Source organism: Solanum dulcamara, chromosome 4, assembly GCF_947179165.1.
Source record: "Solanum dulcamara chromosome 4, daSolDulc1.2, whole genome shotgun sequence".
NCBI classification, from domain to species: domain Eukaryota; kingdom Viridiplantae; phylum Streptophyta; class Magnoliopsida; order Solanales; family Solanaceae; genus Solanum; species Solanum dulcamara.
The window spans coordinates 25,595,180-25,610,491 of NC_077240.1; the positions used below are offsets into that span (position 1 = coordinate 25,595,180).

Below are 15,312 nucleotides of genomic sequence, written 5' to 3' on the forward strand. Positions count from 1 at the left end.
AGAAGTAAGATCAATAAATTGAAACAGATGGAGTATATTAATATTTTCACCCTAATTATGACATAATAACTATGATAAAGTACATTAATTTAATTTAATGTAAATATCAGATTCATATAAATTTTGACCTATAATTTTTCTTATTTCCTTTTTCGGAAAAGGGCCAAAATATCCTTGAATTATTTGAAATAGAGCACACATACCCTTAAACTATATTTTGGCTCAAAAATACCTTTCCCTTCATACTATTGGCTCAAAAATACCCTTCACATTATACCATTGACTCACTTCTACCCCACCATTTGATGGAATGAAATGTGGCATCTCATGTGTATTAATTTACGCCATGTAAGATCTCCACATAAGCACCCACCCCCCTCCATCAATTAAAATATCCAAATGCATCTTGACTCCCGTAGTTATGATTTCTTGACTTCTGTAGTTATGCCTGAAAAGTAGCTGGAGTGTTCTTCCTAAAGCCAGGCCAACAAGCAGGAGTGTCTGACTGCCGCAAATTGTTAGAGGAGTTGCTTAAAAATTGTTGTAAATTAATTGTGACAGCTATAACTATAGCAGTCAAGAAAACCATAGCTACGGGAGTCAAGGATGCATTTGGGTCTTTTAATTGATGGGGTGTGGTGGGGGTGTGTATGTGGAAATTTTATGTGACGCAAATTAATACACATGAGATCCCACATTTTATTCCGTCAAAGATAGGGGTAGAAGTGAGCCAATAGTATGACGTGAAGAATATTTTTGAGCCAATAATATGATGTGAAGGGTATTTTTGAATCAGAACATAATTTAATATGTGGTTTATTTCCAACCGTTGAAGTTAGTTTTCACCCTTTTCCGTTCTTTTTTTCTCTATTGACCAAGAGGCCGTTTGGATTGGCTTATAAGCTGTTTTCCGCTTTTTTTGAGTATTTTTTTTCTTCAATTAAACAATTTTCAACTTATAATCTGCTTAAAAATAAGTCCAAAAACGCTATTGTTAGGTTAGGTTTCAAATATACACTTGTGCTTCAATGAAATGAACAATTAGTTATTAGTAGTGTACACTTTGATTTTGTTGTTCCAAGATGTTTGGAAGAGTTTCTTCACTTGTGACGATCTTGATTTTGGCTCAAACTGGAATTCTGAATTCTCACCATGAAGCAGCTCACTGGAGTTGCGATTCCAACACCGACATCCATGTTCAAGCCCACTTCAACCCAGGAAGAATTACCCTCGATGGCCAAGTTGATGACTGGAAAGATATTGATGGCTCTGCATTTTCTGTTTTACCTGCTTTAGACCCAGATGCAGATAAGGCATACAATCGTGGGAAAATGACCGTCAAGGTACTTGTAAACTCATTCTGGAAGAAAAGATTCAGTTTTTTTTGTAACTTTTTCGAATTACCCTTTTGTGAAATTGGTCGAAAAGACTAAATTTTTGTCTTAAATACTTTTTGATTTTTGTTGAATTGCTTTGTATTCCGAATGTAATGGAAAAGTTAGAAATGATTTATATGGACGACTCGACTGACTAGCTTGTGATTGAAGAATAGTTGATTGATTGCATTTACTTATTGACAGTGGGGAAGTGTCAGAAATTTCGTTAAGGATGTTCAAAAATTAATAAATACACATGAAAAATGATTTATGACATATATACTTTGTATAATTTTCTACGAAGGGTGTTTAGTTGAACACTCATCAATGGATGTGGTTACGCCACTGCTTATTGATTGTATTTACTGGGGATGAGTTTGAGCACAAGATGTTTTTGTTCTTTTGCAGGTGTCACATGATGGCAAAGAGGTATTCTTCATGTTGCAAGTCGATGGGGATTATACATATGCTGAAGGGTATGGATTTTTCAAATGTTAGGACAAAGAGAAATTCATGCTTTATGACAATTTGTATTTACTGCTTAACTAGGAAGGAAAGAAAGGATATAGGTAGATATTCAAATAAATGTTATGTTTAATTAAAAAATGTGAAGGAGCTTAGTTTAGTGGTAGATTCTTGATTTTATGACATTTTTATGTTAACCATTAACTCGCAACATCCTCCTTTAATCAGACTTGGGAACAGTAATGTGAAGCTCACATCAATTGAGTTTGGGGTTTGAAAGCATAGTTGATTGGTCGGTTGGTTGATTGATAAATTAGTTTAGAGGTGGAGGCTCTTCAATGAAGTAGTAAGATCAAAAAAATTTGGTCAGACCGAAAGGGTAACAAGTAACTTGGGCAAGAGGCTGTATTTCCATGTCATTCAGTTATTTAATATGCTTATGTTGATCTAAAACATTTGCAGTTTGATCATTTATGGAAACTACATCAGTTGGGTAAAGGTTTGAGTTTTGACTGGAATAACAAAAAAGCTCATTTGTGTTTTATTGGCTTCTTCTTCACCATCATCTATGCAGTTACTTTGACTGTAGGAATGTTTGCGTTATTTAGTTGTTGCTTCTCAAACAATGTCTGACATCTTTTTCCTTGTTTGAGACCCTTAATTCTCACATTTTTATTGCTCACTTTCAGATACAGTAACAAGACTGCATCAGTTGCTTTTATGTTTCAAATTGGTGAAAATGCGTCTTATCATAGAGTAAGTGGCTCCAATATATATTCTCTCTCTCTCTCTTTCTTTTACTTCCTTTCTTTATCCTACTTCTTCCTGTTAAATACTATGAGCTGCTGTTGGAATAACGTCTGAGCAGTTTTTCTACTTCATAACTTCAAGATGGGCGGGTGCGAAGAAGGACCAGATACTTGCACGAACAAGTCATGCAAGTGCCATGAAGTTGACCTTATGCATTTCTCAATAGGAAAGGCAATTCCTGGAAGACTTTATGGAGGGAACCTGGTAGATAACAGTGAGGGAAATGGGGGTGACAGGTAATCAAACTGGTTCTGGACTCTTTCTAGCATTTCACAACAATTTCTGTGCCATTAAAATTAGTAAAGAAGTACTAATTCATTTCTGTTGATTGGCACACTAGGACAGGTTTGGTCATTTGGTTGATTTGTATTGTTGGAACCCACACTGCCGTTATTTGGATGGCTATGGTCCATCAGGTATGATTTGGAGATTTTTTTAAATACGTTTTTTACTTGAGAAGCTTCAAGCTTGGTCTCACGTATGTATAATTGGAGAGTGGATAGTATAGCTAATAGTTGCTTCTTCGTTTTTCAATCAGTAGCATGGATACTAGTGTAGTGATATCATTGCGTTCTATTCTATTGAGACACAGAAACAAATGTGGAACTGCAAAAGACTCGTCAAGTAGCAAGGAAGTTGTTTATATGCATATTAGCTATTTGTTATCATGATGTGCAACATTTTAATCTGGATTGAGATATAGATCTTGTATTGCCAGGATTAGACATCTGGTTTTTTATTTATTTTGTGTTTCTGTGTCTTTCGTTTTATATTAGATTTGTGAATTGTGTCATTTTAAAACTAATTCTGCATCAAACTCTCCCACCCCTACATTTTAAGGGAACTGCTGCCAGCAATATATATGGTGGTCCTTCCTTCAGTGAGTGTCACTGCATCAACTTTCCACGAGGAAATAAAATTGCATTTAGACATTAGACAGTCATTAGTTTCAACAACCTGCAAAATTTGTCCTAGTAAATTTGACTGGGATGTAAGATAATTCTCCTGTACAAGAGGGAAATTTTGTCTGAATGTCTTGTTGGAAATACCATTTTAGTATCCAAACTGCAGAATTATATTGCTTATGTTTCAACCGACTTTTTTTTCTCTTTTTCCCTCTGGTGTGCCTATTGACTTCTCCTTGTGTAACAGTAAATGATACTAGTGCACAGAATGATTGGAAAGGAACATGGTGGCACAGTAGCTTGACTCACTCAGGTAAACAGCTTTATGGCTTCTAATCCCTGAACATTTGTCCTTCTCTCACTGGTGTATATTTTACTTTTTCTTCTGTAGTAAACAAAATTAGGAAGAATTAAGCTGCTTTCTTATCTAGCCTATAGCACATGGAACAAAAATATATTAGGAAGCCTTTTGAATGTTTGATGAAGCTAGAAGTTTCAAAAGTTACATACAGGAATAGAACAATTGTGAAACCGTTGTGGTTGGAAGTGCAAAAACAAATTGGCTCATCGAATAGAACGAATAGTTATCTTATTTTGTCTGAAACTTAGAAGGGTTTATAAGTAGATTGTTCTGAGTGAACAGTGAAATATAACCTACTCCACTTCAGTAACAGTCTTAAAGACTGAAAGGATAAGCCAGCTTCACTAACTTTCTGCGGATCAATTGGTTGTTTGATTTCATTGATCTGAGAAATTGACCCTGTAATGGATCTTGTTCTTCTTTTATTGCACGACCTTTCTTCCAGATTCTCAACCAAACTTCCAGAGACACCTCTTTGGACTTTGAAATGATGTCAGTCAAGGCTCGCACGGGATGTCTTAATGTCCTTGTTATTCACCTTGTTGAAATGTTTTTCTTTCAAATCTCTGAGTTTTCACTTTTGTTACATATATTTTTATCCACATAGATCTACTATACTAAATGCTGGTTTGCAAATATTTTAGGGCCTCATTGCAGAAGATGATAAATTGAACAATAAGAAATCTTTACTATTAGATTGAAGCTGGATACTGGATTACCAGACCTGCTTAGGCATCATGTGCTGTTAGTCAAATGGAAAACTTCAGTAAGAACCAGGCGTAATTTGCCAAATCTTATGTAATGTAAGATAGTCCATCTCGTCCCTTTTTGACACCTTCAATCATCAGGGTGCCAGACTTACAGAATGGTGTATTTGGGGGGTCTATGTAGAGCATGACTAAACTTTCCCAGGAGTCATCTGTCCATTAGATTCTTTTTGTGCTCCTACCTTGTGAAAGTCTTAGTAAAGTTCTGTCTTTCTCATCCATGGATAAGAGCAATACTCATTACACCTTTCTGCATTTTGAAGATGGTATAGCTGAATGACTGGGAAGATTATTTGTCGTAACCAGTAGAGATCTGTCATACCACAGAAGACTAGTTTAGGTTCCAGTGAGATAGAATGCTCTTTCCAACCTCGGTCTCTGTGACTACACTAACTAGAAAATAAGAGGTATTTACAGGTCTAACTGTAATGATATCCAAATATTCATAGATGTCGTACACTAGCCACTCTTCAGAAGGCAGTATTTAGAGTTAGGAGAATAGAGGAAGATAATATTGTATCTTTACATGACTCCCTCAGTTACCAAAAGATTTAGCTTCAGGGCTGAGCTGTTGTATCCTTAACTTTGTGCATATACTAGCACCATACTGTTTTCAGTCATTAAAAATCTCTTAGTTAACAAAGAAAGAGATTAGAGGAAGATAATCTTGTGTTGCAGGCAGTGCCCTTGGTTGTATTCTATACCTCTATGCTGGACAACTGTGTTTCTTATTGCGGAGGCTGTTGACTTGACTAGAAAATATGTTAGGAAGCCTATGTAGCAAAATCTTTATTATTGTTTGATAGTTAGTGTCTTAAAACTCTTTCCTATACTACGTTTGTTCCAACATCTAAAACTGTTGAAACAGGTTTTATTAAGGATGACAGCCCATATTCGTCCAGCAACCAATCCGGTGCATATTACTTTGAATTTTCCAGGCCGCTGAGAACAACGGATCGCCTTCAACAGGTAACAAAGTGTTAACGCGACATTACAAATTGATGGAGATTCTGTTACGGTTGAAATTCCCTCTGGCAGTAGACTTTGGAGTAGTTCGTTCTTTCTGTTTACACGCATTTCTTATTTACACAACTTTAACTTGCAATAACAGAGGGTTAGCCGTTTGGGGTGGGGGAGGAAGTAAAAAAATAAAGACAAAACTGTTGTCGAACACCATTTTCCTTTTGTCTGCCAAATAAGCCCTTTAATTTCTGCTGAGGTGTAGTTGATTGATTTCGAGGGACATGGATTATTTTTTTTTGCAGGATGCTCAGTTCACAATTGGCAAAACAAGTAAGATGTCTGTGGCATTTTGGTACCCCGTGGATGGAAAACCGTGGCACGGGTCTGGTCACTTTTCAATTAGCTGTGATTGGATACTGTTGGATATCTTGCCAGATAGTTCTGAGCTCACCAAGGTGCCACAGAGAAGTTCTTGGGATACTGCTACAGCATTCTCTCTTCTCTTTTCAGTAGTGGCTTTTTGTACATCCATCTTTGTTGGGCATAGAGTCTCAAGAACCAAGAACATCCCTTTTACACCAATGAACAGTCTTTAAAACTGGGGTAGTTTCCTGCAGATGGGGAAAAACAGTTTGCACTCATTTTCTTCCTAGAATTAGGTAACACGTCTGCATTTTTGCCAAGATGTTTGCATTTTGCACTTACAATTGGAATTCGTGGTCAGATAACCTTTTTGCTTTCGAGGTGACTATCGATTAGCTATGAAGTTCATTCTTGATTCTAGTCCTGTTTTGTGGTTAAATAAAGAAACTTAACACACTTGGATTTTACAATTTCTTTCTCTTCTGTGTTGGAGTAGCATCAAAACTATGATTGCTATGTCACTGAGTAAACATTTCAAGATGCAAAAGTGTAACTATCATGCAACTTGGAAAGGTTCCTTTGAGAACTTTGTCGTGCTTATAAAGTTATCACCAGCAGGGGCTCATATGAGTCATATCAACTTCAATCCCAGTACTAATTTTCTGCATATATTCAAGTCTATGTCATTCCAAGACAAGGCAGATCCAGGATTGAAGTTTACGAGTTCCTACAATAATCTCAAATTAATTTATAATGATATCTGGGTTCACAATTACATATTAATAGAATTTTAATTTATACGATTTGTGAAAAGGTCTTGGAATCCTTAATGGAATTAAAGATAGAGAGCACATATCTACACAAAAATAGGATGGAAAAGAAACAAAACCATATAGGTAAAAGATCCTTAAAATTATTCAGGACAAACACTTTTAAGCAATTCTTCAAGCTCACAGCTCATTTCAATTCCATCTTCCTTAATTCTCAGTTCCATATCTTCTGTTGTTCTGTTGGCAGCTCCGTAAATGCGAAGCAATGAACAATAGACATCACTACTAAGGCAATTTACCTTCTTCAGAAACTTGTAGAACTCCTCAGCACCACCAACATCTTTTTCTTCTAGGAAATACTCGAAAAATTTATTTATGGTTTCATATTTTGGTCGCCATTTATTTTCCTTTACCAGAGAGGCAATTGCTTCCACGCACTGTTGAGCAAGATTGATTTGACGCTTCCTCAAATAGAAAAGCATGAACATTTCCCAAGCCAAGAAGAAAGGTCCTTGTGATCTCTTTAAAGCACAATGAAAGACTTTCTCCGCATCTTTTAGCATGTCATGTCTCAGATAAGCACCAATGACATTATTTGCTAGTCTCATATCATAAGTAGAGCAGCTTGATTCCCATTCCTCATAGCATTTCTTTAAACCATCCGTGTCGTTACGCTTACTAAGGGACTGAAGCATGACAAGATAACTAGAATTGGTTGTATCCAAGGAATGCTTTAGAGAATCCCAAATGCGATAAACCTCACCTAGATTAGATATTCTGGCGTGCAAACTAATCAAATAATGGTAAGCCTCACGATTACGAGGTCCCATTTCTTCCTCAAGCTTCTTTAGAGCTAACTCAGCTTTTTCATTATGCCCAGCCTTAACATAGGCAACAGCCAAATTACTATATGTGGTCCAATCGCACTCCTTTGCATTCTCCTGCTTTATCTCCTCGAAGACTCTTTCCACTCCTTCTATATCATCTAAACAAGAATAGCTATTCATCCAGATATTATACGAAAATGTGCATAGCGGAACCTTTCTGCTCTTCATTTCCTGTACCAAGGGGGTAACTTTTTCTGGTTGCCCTAGTCTCATATATAACGACATAAGATTGTTGAATGCCAATGATTTATTTATGAATTTCAATTGATCCATTTTCTCAAAGAAGGATAACGCCTTGTCTGTCATTTTTTCAACACAGTAGCAATTCAAGAGTGCTCCATAAGTGCTTTGATTCTGCATGGAGGGTGAGAGGCTGCCAAAGTACTTTTCAGCTGCAGTTATTCCTTGAACTTTTGCTATGAGATCCAATCGTACTCCATAATCACCAAACGACAAGTTTATACCTCTTTTCTCCATCCACTCCATTATCTGCATCAATAAATTGGAATATCAACTCATGAAATTCAAAATCATTTTATGTGGATGTACTCCATCTTGAAGGAATAACTAAACAATGTCTGCACAAACATATTTCTGGCAAATAGTTGATAGAGAAATATAATACAATTGTGGCAGGTAAAATATCTCCTCTCTGGAGCATAACTCCAAAGATCTAACTAACTCGTTATGACACAAAAATCAACTATGTCTTATCAGTATAGCAAACTATTCCGGGGTCGGTTATACAAATCTTATATACATATTTACATACCACTATATTCAGGGCATTCATTCCAATACCTGCCAACAATTTGTGTCTTAAGAGTTGATACAAGTTTCTTCTTGATATTTTTACATCTTAAACAGGAATTGGTTAAGCCTGAAAACATGCCTTGTTCTTCCGAAAGGCTGGGAATGGGGAAGAAATAATGAGCCAATAACAAGAGCTTGGTAACGACAGATTGAGAACCCTTTTCGCTTAGGAATCGGAAAAGCTGAAGTTTAGCCCCTTCTTTCTTTCAATAACCTGCCATTATCCTTAGCAAGCATTCTCTTTTCACCATACCATAAAGATTGGCATTCTAAATTAAATGTTCCAATTCCAAAACAATAGAAATTTATCGTCTACCTCAATCCCGAATTAGTTAGAGTCGGTTATATGAATCATCTATATCCATTCTACTTCATTTGAACTCTAATACTAAATACTTAGTCCCTCTACTCCAGAAGTATGGAAAATACCATATTACACTAGTTGGATCAGCTATATAAGTATATACATTCCATTTTACCAGATCATTTCATATATTAATTTTCCCATCTCACATTTTTAAAGTTTCAGTTATTCCTTAGAATTAGTCAACATGCGATGAAAGCTGGCCCGAACACCGCCGGCATCAAAAATAAAAAGTTCTTTGTATGCAACTAATTTAAAACACATTAGTAAAACATGGTGAATTGATAATCAAGAGATTCCAGAGGGTTATACTATACCTCAAGGGCATGTTGGTATCTTTTATATTTGCGGAGCTCCTTGATGCATTGTTCCAGTTCATACTTCTTCACAACTCTGCCTTCTCTCGTATACGCATTTATTGTTTCAGTAACCGATCCTTTTGTCGCTCCTAAAGCCGACAATCTCCGGTAGAGCCGCGAATGTCTTCCACTCTGCTCCGCCGCCGCCGCCGCCGTGGTACATAGTGTTCTGAGGTTCACTCGAGTCTCGTATGAAATTTGACGGGTCAAATTCCGGATCATTTTGGCCCGATAACTTTCTCAAGGATAACCTCCGGGCTCCAGCTAGCATTAGAATCCTCGCAAGGGTTTTTACTAGGGTTTAAGTATTTCTCTTTCTTTTTCTTTTTTTCTTTTGGATTGGTTTTAGGGGTGGGCTTTTGGTATTTGGTCCGGAATTTTTCAAATTTTGGGTTCGATAATTTCATAATTGGTTATTAAAAGTAGATATTAAATTTTTAAATTTTGATTAGATAATCGGTAAATTAAACTTTGATTCGGTATGATATTCGGTAATATCATATTGAAGTTGTAGCCGATTGTATTACAAAGTTAATACTACTGTTCGCGATATAATAGAAGATCAACAAGTAAGAAGATATCAAGAAAAATAAATTGATACAACTAAAAGACCTGTATTTGAGTTCTTTATGTTAGCCGTTAACTTTCTATTTGGACTTGTACTAATGAGTAATGGATCTGTTGATATATGACCTTCATTAAGTAAATAATTTGGTATTCCGAAAAATATCGAATACCAAATGGTACTAATGTCTCATACCAAATTCAAATTCGAATACCGTAATTTCAAAATTTTACTTCCGGATACCAAATTATCAAAAATTTCAGTTAGATTCGATAATCGATTTTCGATACTTTATGCCTAGACCTGTTAGTTTATTTTAAGTGCTTTTGGATTTTAATTTTTTTTTAGTTTTGAAAGTGTTTGAGAAATACAAAAAGCGCTTTTAAGCATATATTTTTAAGATTGAAAAAGAAGGGGAAAAAAAGGTAAAAATTGGGTGTTTCCAATGATTTTTAGCTTAAAAATCACTTTAAAAAAAGAGAATAAGTGTAGAAATAGTTATTCTACTCAAATATCTGCTCCTTCCACTTATTTTAACTGTAGTTTTAGTTTAAAAACAATAAGTGTTATGAAATAAAATATTAAAAGTAAAAGAAGAAGAAAGAGGAAAAGTGGCAGTATAAAGAAAGAGGCAGAGGAACAATTTTTCTTTTAATGTGTGTGTCTTCTCATTGCAATGTAATGCCCCTTTTATAGGGATAAAATGCACTAATGTTATCATGCTACATTAATGTTGGGTCCACTAATGTTATCATGCTACATAAATGGTGGGTTCCTATGGACATCCACTTGTTTACAACACTCCCCTTGGATGTTCATGTATGAGAAAAGAAAGAAAAATATATATAATTATTTGTAATACGCATTATTTGTTGTCTTATTAAAAATCTTATTTGGAAAATCTAATGGCAAAAAACCTTAGTTAAGAAAAAAAGAGTGCAGCGCATATTTTACTCTCCCTGATGAAGACATCATTAAATATTTCGAAGAAGACGCATTCCAATCTTGTATCTCAATTTCTCAAAGATTGAAGTTGGCAATGCCTGGTGAACATATCTGCTAAATTATCACTCGAACGAACTTGTTGAACATCAATTTCACCTTTCTTTTAAAGATCATGAGTAAAGAAGAATTTTGGTGAAATATGTTTTGTTCTGTCTCCTTTGATGTATCCTCCTTCAGTTGAGCTATACGTGCAGCATTATCTTCATACAACATAGTTGAAATGTCTCTTTTAAAAGAAAGGTCACATGTTTCTTGAATGTGTTGAGTTATTGATCTTAACCAAACGCATTATCGACTTGCTTCATGAATGACTATTATCTCTGCATGATTTGAAGAAGTGACAACCATAGTTTGCTTTGTTGAATGTCATGATATAGCTATACCATCACATGTCAATAAGTAGTCTATTTGTGATCGACCTTTATGGGAATCAGACAAATATTCTACATCTGCATTACCAATCAATTATGATGTGGATTCATTTGAGTAAAACAATCTCATATCAGTGGTCCCTCGGAGGTATCTGAATATATGCTTAATTTCATCCAGTGTCTTCGTGTTGGAGAAGAATGAAATCTTGCTAACAAGTTTACAAAAAAAGCTATATTTGGTCTAGAATTGTTGGCAAGATACATTAGTGCACCAATTGTACTAAGATATGTTATTTCAACACCAACAAGCTTTTCATTATTTTACTGAGGTCGAAATGGATCTTTATTAATATCAAGACATCTCACAATTATTGGGGTACTCAGTGGATGTACTTTATCCATGTAAAAAAATTTTAAAATATTTTCAGTATATGTTGATTGATAGACAAATATCTCATTTGCAAAATGTTCAATTTGTAGAACAAGACAAAATTTTGTCTTTCCGAGGTCTTTCATTTCAAATTCTTTTTTCAGACATTTTTCTGCCTTGAAAGTTCTTCAGGAGTTCCAATAATATTTAAATCATCAACATATACAACTATTATGATAAATTCAGATCCAAATCTTTTCATAAAAACATAAGGGCAAATTAAATTATTTTTAAATCCTCCTTTTAGCAAATATTTGCTTAGATGATTATACCACATTTGTTCTGATTGTTTCAACCCGTATAAGAGTTTTTGAAGTTTTTTGAACAAGTTTCTCGGGAATCTTTATATATTTCAGGCATTTAATTTTTTTAGGAATTTTCATAAAAATATCATTGTCTAGAGAGCCATAAAATAGTTTGTAACGACATCCATCAGATGCATGTCAAGTTTTTCATAAACTGTGAGATTTATAAGATACCTAAAAATGAATGCATCCATCACAGGAGAATATGTTTCCATATAATCAATGTCAGGTCTTTACGAAATATTTTGTGCCACAAGTCGTGCTTTATATATTGCGACTTTATTTTTCTCATTTCGTTTTCACACAAAAATCCATTTGTACCCTCACTGAATTTATTCCTTGAAGTATTCAGACTATTGGTCCGAAAACTTTGCGTTTTTCAAGCAAATCTAATTCAACTTGAATTGTATCTTTTCATTTTGGTCAATCATTCCTCTGTCTACATTCCTCGACAGATTTTGGTTCAAGATCATCATTTTGTTGCATTATTTCAATAGCAACATTATAAATAAAATTATTATCAATAATTGTATTATTTTAATTCCATATTTTTCCTGATGAGACATAATTTATTGAGAGTTCTTCATTATTTTTAAGCACCTCAACGTCTTCCAAGGTTTTATCAATTGTTATGTCTCCTCGCTCTTCTTGAGCAGGTTTTTTCATAGTATGATCATCTTGATCTTTTGTTCCTTTTCTTTTTTGAGGATTTTTATCTTTGAAATCGGTCGGTATACCACATTTTAAGCATGATTTGAACTCATTTATATTAATTAATTATTCTATCGGGACATCAACTTGAATTAGAGCATTAGCAGCTGAAATATGAGATTTAGCAACTCTTCATAGGTCAGTGAATGCATTTGGCAGTTAATTTGCAATATTTTGCAAATGGATTATCTTTTAAACTTTCAGTTCACATTTATTTGTACGAGGAGCTAAATGAGATAGTGATAATGAATCCAATCTATTTCATTTTTCAGCTGCTTATTTTCTCCCCCTAATGCTGGGTATACTGATTCATCAAAATGACAATCAACAAATCTTGTAGTAAATAAATCTCCAGTCATAAATTTCAAATATTTTATGATAGAAGAAGATTCATATCTAACATATATCCCTAGTCTTCTTTGGTGCTCCATCTTTGTAAGTTGTGGTGGAGAAATTGAAACATATACCGCATATCAAAATATTCTAAGATGGAAATGCTCTGCTCCTAACCAAAAGCCAATTGTAATGGGGGAGACTTTATGATAACTTGTGGGTCTGATCCGCATAAGAATTGTTGTATGAAAAATAGTATGACCCCATAATGAAATGAGAAGTTTTGTTCTCATAAGCATTTGTATAGCAATTAAATTGAGGCGTTTAATCAATTATTCCGTCAGACCATTTTGAGTATGAACGTGAGAAATCAGATGCTCAACTGTTATTTCAGTTGATATACAATAATCATTAAAAGTTTGTGATGTAAACTCACTAGCATTATCAGACGGATTGTCTTAATTGCATAATCCAAAAATTGTGCTCTTAACTTAATTATTTGAGTATGTAATCTCGCAAACACATATTACGAGTTGATAATAAATACACATGTGATCATCTTGTAGATGAATTTATTAAAATCATGTAATATTTAAATGGTCCACATGATGGGTGAGCGTGCCCACATATATCACCATGTATACGTTTCAGAATTGATGGGGATTCAATTCTCACTTTGATTACTGATGGTCTAGTAATCAATTTACCTTGAGAACATGCAGCACAAGAGAATTCTTTAAATTGAAAAATCTTTTGGTTCTTCAAAGAGTGTCCATGTGAACTCTCAATTATTTTACAAATCATATTAAAATCGAGATGGCACAACGGTCATGCCGAATAATAAGATCATTTGAGTTAGGAAACCTTTGATTTACTATGGCATGTGTTTCAACCATGCTAATACTTGTGAAGTACAAGCCGAATGAAATAGCAGCTAACTTTTCAAGTATAAACTTCTTGCTTGACATCATTGTAGTAATATAAAGGTATTCATTCATTTCATCATTTGTAGTCTCAATATGATAGTCATTTTAACTAGTGTCTTTGAAAAGTTAAGTTTCTTTGAGACTTACTACAATATAATGCTTCATTAATTGTCAAATTTGTTCCTCCGATAAATACGGCTTTAGTACTACCAGATATTATATAAACATTAGCTTCTTTCATAATTAAATAAGAGAAATATTTTTTATCTTTTAAAATAGTGTGTGTTGTGGCACTATTTAGAAGAGTAGGGGTGTTCACGGGTCGGTTTGAATCGGTTATTGATCAAAATCAAAACCAAATTAATTTAATCTGTTTTAAAATTATTAAAACCAAACCAAATTAATTAAAATATACATCCATCTATTTGGTTGTTATTGATTTAGGTTTGGTTTGGTTCGGTTATTAACCATACACAAAAATAAAAGAAACGGTTTATTCAAAAAAGAAGAAAAGACAATAATTCATTCAAAAAAAATAAATTGTTTTCGTGCCATTTTGGATCTTATAATTATTATATCAAAACTTTAATTATGTTTAACTTTCTGCCTATATTGTTAGCTAATCCAATTTACTGAATAACATAGACTTACTGAATAATGCATAAACTAATAATATGATTGTACAAATAAAAGAAGTATCATACTTTACTATTTTAAATTAGTGTTCCGTAATTTTTGCATAAAAAGGTATTCATAAAAAATAATATATTATGTATATATAATTATAAAAAAATATGTATATAATTTATCGGTTCAGTTTTGTTATTTCTTCAATTTTTTTGAAAAAAGTCAAAACCAAAACTAAACCAAATATTATTGATTTTAAAAAATGTAAATTCAAATCAAATAAAACATTGAGTTATTTGATCGATTTGATTTGATTTTTCAGTTTGGATTATTTTTTACCCAAACCATGAACACCCTATAGAAGACTATATCGTGATAATTGATTTTGAATCCAACTGATGACTAAGAAATTTTCATATTCTTCATAAAACAAATACATTATAAGAATGTAAAAAACTAACATAAGAAACCTTAAGAAATTGCACTCAAAATGTAGAAATTAGTAAGACATAATGCCTTAAGAGAAACATTTATGAAGGATAATATAGTAGCAAGAATAATAAGAAAACAATAAGTATTTTTATAATTTTTATCCCAGTTAAATGATCAATTCTTCAGTCAATATTCTCATAGAAGTCTTCAGCTTCCAAATGAATAATATTTGGGAGGCCTTCAAAATCATCATCTTTATAAGCAAGATTTGTTTCAATATTTTCATATTTATTTGAGGGAGTTGCTCTATTAGCATCATTCCGAAAATTCAAGTGTGCCTCCACATTATTATCTTTTCATTTGAGAGAGGCTTGATAAAGTTTCACAAAATAATATACGATAAT

The 15,312-nt window shown here is 33.7% G+C and overlaps 2 protein-coding genes across 2 annotated transcripts; one reads left to right on the forward strand and one right to left on the reverse strand.

Moving 5' to 3' along the window:
- The first annotated feature begins 987 nt into the window (after nt 1–987).
- On the forward strand, nt 988–6,480 carry LOC129887100 (uncharacterized). Its single transcript, XM_055962059.1, has 8 exons — nt 988–1,343; nt 1,785–1,852; nt 2,531–2,597; nt 2,733–2,887; nt 2,997–3,067; nt 3,804–3,869; nt 5,553–5,653; nt 5,950–6,480. The coding sequence occupies exons 1-8, from the start codon at nt 1,083–1,085 to the stop codon at nt 6,241–6,243; spliced, it is 1,083 nt and encodes a 360-aa protein (XP_055818034.1). The 5' UTR covers nt 988–1,082; the 3' UTR covers nt 6,244–6,480.
- A 333-nt stretch (nt 6,481–6,813) lies between these two features.
- LOC129887099 (pentatricopeptide repeat-containing protein At1g02370, mitochondrial) lies at nt 6,814–9,524 on the reverse strand. Its single transcript, XM_055962058.1, has 2 exons — nt 9,162–9,524; nt 6,814–8,156 (listed from the first exon to the last, which is right to left on the reverse strand). Exons 1-2 carry the CDS (start codon nt 9,423–9,425, stop codon nt 6,924–6,926), a joined length of 1,497 nt encoding a protein of 498 aa, XP_055818033.1. The 5' UTR covers nt 9,426–9,524; the 3' UTR covers nt 6,814–6,923.
- Nucleotides 9,525–15,312: the final 5,788 nt, after the last annotated feature.